Raw genomic sequence first — 7,148 nt, forward strand, 5'->3', positions numbered from 1 at the left:
TTTTTTTTTGCCACTCAGTGCCTTTAAATGGGGACATATAGTTGGAACCCCCCTTTTGTCCTGCGTTGGGACCCCCTTTTTCAAATGGCTGGATCCGCCCATGAAACATACATCGCAGACATACAACACAGCAGCAAAAACTACATGTAAATATACATCGCAGACATATAACAAAACGTTCAATTGAATATAGCCATAAATCTAAAAGAAACACGCCAACAACAACAAAATTTCAATGTTTTTATTTTCCAGTATATAATAAATTATTTAATAGAGGTGTATGTGAATGAAAACAGTAAAAAGTGTATGCAAATGAAAGACATATTCTAGTATAAATGTGTATACGAATGAAAGACATATATAAAATATGACAAAAGCAGTTTTTATACTTTGTCAATAGCTATTTAATCATTTGAAGATGATGTTTTTTTTTGCTTGATTTCTGGCAAATGCATAATTTTTATTCCAATGTACATTTATACCAATAACATTTTTCATTTTCCGAAAAGCTTGTATTTCTATTTGCAAATGAAAATCTATGTATTTCAAACAATAGATGCTTTTTTAAATGAGTCTTGGTGTTGGTAGCCATTTCGTCTACTCCTCAATGTTAGTGTTGGGAGTCTTTTCGTTTATTCCTCAGTCTTGGTATCGGAAGTCTTTTCGTTTAGGTGGAATGATATATTCATCAGCCATATCACTGTTTGGAGCAATCTCGACATCTTTCCTTATTTCTCTTTTCGAGGGGACGATATATGTATCCGGAACTGGTACTGCCATTTTATATGGAGCTGATTTATGGTTCATATGATGTGGCATAGGGTGAGGAACGCCATGGTGTGGCACCGGGTGAGGAACGTCATGATGTGGCACTGGGTGAGGAATGCCATGATTTGGCACTGGGTGAAGAACGCCATGATTTGGCACTGGGTGAAGAATGTCATGATGTGGCACTGGGTAAGGAATGCCATGATGTGGCACAGGATGAGGAACGTCATGATGTGGCACAGGATGAGGAACGCCATGATGTGGCACTGGGTGAGCAGCAATATGATGAGAGAGAGGTTGTGGTACTATTGGACCTTGTTTTGGAGGAATCCGCGGTTTTGTCATCCAGAACAGCTTATGTCGTCTGCACATTGATGAAATGACGTCACCAACTTTAATTTTAAATCTTTGAAATTCAATCGGTGATTTGATGGTTTTGGAAGGCTGAAATGAAATAAAAAATAATTTTAAAATTATCTGATTGTTTGTGTGTCTGTTACCAGCAGAAGGTCGAAATAAAAATAAATTAAAACATGTCAAAACTATCTAATTGGACTCCGTGTGTTTTTTTTTATGATAGATAGTAACATATTCTGCCTTATATTTAAACACCCATTTTTCTTTTCATATAAAACTTAAATAGACAACAAAAGGTCATTTAAAAAAATGTAAGGAGATTTCTTATTTTTCGTTTTAAATAAACCGAAATTATACCAATGCTAACATAAGGTAAAAGTCCGTGCTAGCCCTGTCATATAGAAAAATGACGAAAAAGGGCTTCATAATCTATCAATAATTTAGCTTATTTTGTTCCTATGATTTAGAGAATCAATTCTAGATTCTGTATCTTTTTTTTTGTATTTTTCACCTAATTACATTCTTAAATCGTTCTAAACTTTCAGAAAACATATTCATCTTGTTGTCATGTAAATATATGTTATTGTGCCTGTCCTATGCCAGGAACCTCGTCAATGCGATGTTTTGTACACTTAGGGCTTTGGAGCTCATGAGCATTTAAGTAGTATTAGCAAATAATGTATACCAACTTATACATACCTTAGTGGACTAGAGCTTGTAAAAGAAAAGGTATTTTAGACCGTAAGTTTAGTGTAGACCTCAGTAGATCAGAGCTTGTAAAAGTAAAGGTATTTTAGACCGTAAGTTTAGTGCAGACCTCAGTAGATCAGAGCTTGTAAAAGTAAAGGTATTTACGACCGTAAGTTTAATTCTGTTCGTGTTAATAAAAACTGTTATTGTGAATGAAATTATACAACACACATCTTCCTTAGTGCTCCATTCAGGTATGCAAATACCTGCTTTATTATTGTCCATTCAGGTACCAATTCTTTTATTGCCAAACGGTCCTTACAAGTATGCAAGAACCTGCTTCATTTTTGCCAATCGTCCTGTTACTAATGTTGTTATTCTGGTAAACGCGTCATTTTTTGCTGGTTCGAAAATACTTACCATTGATTTAGAAATTTTCGTCTTTTCCTCACCACTGAGGTTCCATTCGGGGTCATAGTCAGTCAAAAAACAAGAGTCGATATCTGAATCGTGTATTGCCGTCATTTTCTGAAATGGAATGTTTATCGTAAAAGTCAAAATTTCAAAGGAAAACAATAAATATGATATGAAACATGACATGTTATAATATTTTTATCATATGCTCCAAAAAGGGAGAAAATAAACAGTTAACTTATTGGTTTTTTTAGTGGTTTTTAAGTATAAGTTCAAATCATTGTCCTCCTATTTGTGTAGGATTTCAAGATGGCATGCATCGTGCTCCCAGTCACATCGCATGTGTGCAGCAAGAAAATCAATTACAACATAATACACTATTTTTTACATTTAAACCTATTACAAAATTGAGAATTGAAATAGAGAATAGGTCAAAGACAAAAACAACCCGACCAAAGAGCAAGCAACAGGCGAAGGCCACCAACAAGTCTTCAACACAGCGAAAATTAAAATCCCGCACCTGGAGCGGGAGGTTTTACTCAGATGGTCCCTAAATAAAATTCTGTATTGGTTCAATGAAAATGTCTTGCATGCAGAAACAATTTATGACATAAAGTATATAATAAATAAAGCGTTCTATTATGAACCAAACGAACAAAGATTTCTATTTTGTACCAAAATGAACGACACGTTCTACGGAGAATCAATTGAACAAAGTGTTCTATTATGAGCCAAATGATTAAGCATACTATTATGAAACAAAATAACAAAGCGTTTTATTGACCAAAATGAGGCCTGATTCGATATAATATTGCCGTAAATAACTTTAAAGGCTTTATATCGTTTAATTCTATGTGAATAGAACATTTACAATATCATGATGTGATTTGAAGAGTGGGGAGCACGAACCGGGGTACACTTAGTTGCTCTGAAACAGTAAGAAGTACCTACCCCGCTCAGTTGGGACAACTGAAATGTTACTAATTATATTGAGGGGGTGGGGAGCATCGTCACGACCGAGATATTGTTGGTTCCCCTAGTATTTGTAACATATTGGTTTTTAGTGTCGACAGACGATGACGAACTTTACTTTGGAATCCTATGATGACGTAATTGTGTATATAAACGGCCATATTTATAAATTTGTAAAAGAAGGAATAAATTGTCCCTTATCCATAAAAAATCTGATTGTTAACTGAATACTCCTATAATTTACAAATATTTATAGTATCTTATTGTGAAAAAAAATAATTGTGAAATTACGTAAAAAATTTTATAGCCGACTATACGAGAAAGTTATAAAGTTATATTGTAGCTAATTATTTCTTCATTTGAACTTTGGGGATAGTTGTCTCTCACTGGCAATCATACCACATCTCCTTATAAACTTACAGTATTCTAGTCATTATATTTGTATAAACTTACAGTATTCTCGTCATTGTATGTGATACGCGTTTCCGGTTCCACGGGGTTAACCATATCAATCTCATGGACTTCTGGTATTACCTGCCATTTTCTTTTCCCTTCAGTCTTCAACACCTTAAAAATATTTTAATGATAAATCAGATTTTTTAAAAACAATACAAGTACAAGTTCTTTTCAATTTAATAATAAAAATGAATTGGTTTACAAAATTTGAAAAAGTAAATTTCGACGAAATAAAACAAACTGAAGCGGCAAGTAATGTTAAACGATAGTTTAAAACTGTAACACAAAAGTGTTATTAGAAACTTATAAAATACGCAATAATTGTTCGGTAGACTTTCCTCAAATCAATTAAAGGCACTTGCATTTTATTTTTAAAGAAAAGAAATTTTCAACGTATTACGAGCACAACTAATATACTCTTTACTATAGTTAACAAAAGAAAAGCAATGTATTTTTCATATGTTATGTAATTTGTTACCAATGTAAATAATTGTCCAATGTGTGTTTTAACTACAGAGTATCATTTTCTAATCAAACCGTTGATTTAAAGCAAATCCGTGATTTTTTTTTAACCATTTTTTGTTGTTTCAAAGATTGTATTTTTACCCAAAAATTCAAAAGATCGATATTAAACGTAAAACTCTAAGTTATACAAGGTCTGCTAAAAAAATTAAATGTTTCTGTAGATATTTAAATACGTAATTCTCATCTTCTAAATTAAGTGCCGATTTTTGTCATCGTATTCCGCAAAACAAATTTGCACGCTGAATTCGATAGCACGGTATTTACTAATCATCAAATTAAGTCAGCCTTTTTTTTTTAAAATGATATGCATTTGCTTAGTAAATGAATGTTTTTCATTGGATAATTTAACAGTTTTTCCTATTTATTATATTCTTTGGAAAGATTGAGTTCAAACTTGTGTATCTTTGCTTTTTGTGACAAGTATATATAAGACTATTTCGCCGAAGTTGTATGTCTGCGACATAATACAAATTCTAAAAACTGTGAGAATCTGATTATTTTGTTAAATAATTTGAAATAGAAAAATACGCATAAATTTATTTTAGGTTAATATAAAATGTAACAACAACAACAACAAAATCTTACCAGTGCACAAAAGAATACAAGAAGCCCAACTCCAAAGACATACTTCATTTTGGGAAATTAAATTTTTTTACTTGTGCTTTCAACTTAACTTGTATATATATACCCGTGTATTGACTGCTATAATAACAATCTTTATTAACTTAAGTTGATTAATTTCCAGTGTTGATAATAGTCATATTTAGGTATCTAAACGCCATAAACATTGAACACATCAATCCGAAGTAATAAATGATAAGGCGTATTATTACAGGACCAAAGTTATAGTTATTCTATTGAGTCGATCTCCTAGTTAAACACTCTATCAAGATTTGTGGTACCAATCCTATCATGGGATTCTATTTTAGAATCACCTCCAACTTTAGACGATTACTTAGTTGTTAAATATATATAAATCATTTTACAGATAAAATTTGACTAAAAAAAAAGAGTTTTATTTCAATCATGGTCAAAGCTGTTCTGTACTTATCGTTTGTATGATATAAATTAACAGTTAATTTACAGAAGGCGCACTTATGTGATCTCGCCACATAATGGTTAATATTATTTACAATTGTAATACTTTCTTCACTTGCTTGTTCAATAAACTGTTATAACAGAGATATGTCTCGCATTTTGGTAATTTTGACATATATGAAGTGTACTTTTATAAATTTATGCCATTATGTGCTTCTTTGTTACATATATGTTTTTTTTTTGTGATTAAGATTATAAAATTCACCTATTATGTCTGTTTGCCTAGTTCACGCTTCGTTGTCAATGGAATTTAATGCGACTGTCATACAAGTGAGAGGTTTAGCTAGCTATAAATCCAGGTTCAATCAACCATTTTCTACATAAGAAAATGCCTGTCCCAAGTCAGGAATATGACAGTTGTTATCCATTCGTTTGATGTGTTTGAGCTTTTGATTTTGCCATTTGATTAGGGACTTTCCGTTTTAACTTTTCCTCAGAGATTAGTATTTATGTGATTTTACTTATTGTTTTTACCCTTGAATAAAACCGGTCAGTTTATTTCAGACTTTATGATAGTTGTATCAAAGCAGTCACTTAACGATAAACGTATACAATGCTTGTTCTTCTACATCTAATTTACATGTAATTTGTAAATGTGACAATGACCGGAGTCATACTTAGGCGAGGTCGACAGGTGCCCGAGACCTCTTTATGGAGCTAGATTTATGGGTAATTTAGAGTTTTTAGCGGTTCCTCTCCGAACTTTATATACTTTGTGGACTCGTGTCAAAATAACCGGTTCATTCAACCTATGCCAACATTTTAAAATTTAGGTATAAAATAGTATGAAAAAATGTTGGCATAGGTTGAATAATTTGTTACAGATTAAGTGTTATAAAACATAAATTGATTAGGGGCAAAACAATTTACAATGAGTTAATGTATATTTGAAGGCTTACATTTAGTTCATGTCCATCATTACATTTACTATAACATAAAATCATTCACATAAACATTTATCTGTGAATTTTCAATATTAAGTGGTTGATAAATAAAAGGAATACTAACACAGACCAAAATTCGAACCATGTGATACGCCAATCTTATTTTGCACATAACATTAGAAATCTTAACTTGTTGTAATCGTTCAAATATAAGTATGACTTTCTCTTCAACTTCGTACTTTATTTGGCCCTTTTAACTTTTTTGGATTCGAGCGTCACTGATGAGTCTTTTGTAGACGAAACGCGCGTCTGGCGTATATAAAAAAATTTAGTCCTGGTATCTATGATGAGTTTATTTAACTAGTCTGGATAAGTCTGGACAAAAACTACAGACCAGAGTATATGATCTTAATAATCCAATTGTTACTACAACTGCGCCTGTAACAATTTTGTACCAAGTTGTTTTCAGTTTTAGCCGAATTGACTTAGTTTCTGTAACTTAATTATCATTTAAGCAGACGCAGTGGTTGTTATTGGTTCATAGTTATCAATGGTACCAGGATTGTAATTCAGTACACCAGACGCAGTGGTTGTTATTGGTTCATAGTTATCAATGGTACCAGGATTGTAATTCAGTACACCAGACGCGCGTTTCGTCTACATAAGACTCATCAGTGACGCTCATATCAAAATATTTATAAAGCCAATCAAGTACAAAGTTGAAGAGGATTGAGGATCCAAAATTCCAAAAAGTTGTGCCAAATACGGCTAAGGTAATATATTCCTGAGGTAGTCTGACATATTTGTTTTTCATTGTTTTGTTATAATCAGGCCGTTAATTTTCTAGTTTGAGTTACTTCACATTTTCGTATGGAGGGGCCCTTTTTTAGCCGACTATATATGGTATGAGTATTTCTCGTTGTTGTAGGCTGTACGGTGGCCTATAATTGCTTATATTTGCTTATTTGAAATCTGATGGAAAGA

The 7,148-nt window shown here is 32.4% G+C and overlaps 1 protein-coding gene across 1 annotated transcript; it reads right to left on the minus strand.

Annotated features, from left to right (window-relative positions):
• Positions 1-226: 226 nt before the first annotated feature.
• Positions 227-4,900, minus strand: LOC143066901 (uncharacterized). Its single transcript, XM_076239729.1, has 4 exons — positions 4,768-4,900; positions 3,655-3,768; positions 2,236-2,343; positions 227-1,212 (listed from the first exon to the last, which is right to left on the minus strand). Exons 1-4 carry the CDS (start codon positions 4,813-4,815, stop codon positions 640-642), a joined length of 843 nt encoding a protein of 280 aa, XP_076095844.1. The 5' UTR covers positions 4,816-4,900; the 3' UTR covers positions 227-639.
• Between the last annotated feature and the right edge of the window lie 2,248 nt (positions 4,901-7,148).

The sequence above is a fragment of the Mytilus galloprovincialis genome, chromosome 3 (genome assembly GCF_965363235.1).
Source record: "Mytilus galloprovincialis chromosome 3, xbMytGall1.hap1.1, whole genome shotgun sequence".
NCBI classification, from domain to species: domain Eukaryota; kingdom Metazoa; phylum Mollusca; class Bivalvia; order Mytilida; family Mytilidae; genus Mytilus; species Mytilus galloprovincialis.

Bases quoted from the DNA above. Each gene is read 5' to 3' on its own strand.
- LOC143066901 (XM_076239729.1), bottom strand. From the start codon at position 4,815: ATGAAGTATGTCTTTGGAGTTGGGCTTCTTGTATTCTTTTGTGCACTG. The intron at 3,769-4,767 runs GTAAGATTTTGT...AATATTTTTAAG, and splicing joins TTGTATTCTTTTGTGCACTG to GTGTTGAAGACTGAAGGGAA. The intron at 1,213-2,235 runs GTAAGTATTTTC...ATTTCATTTCAG, and splicing joins CGAAAATTTCTAAATCAATG to CCTTCCAAAACCATCAAATC.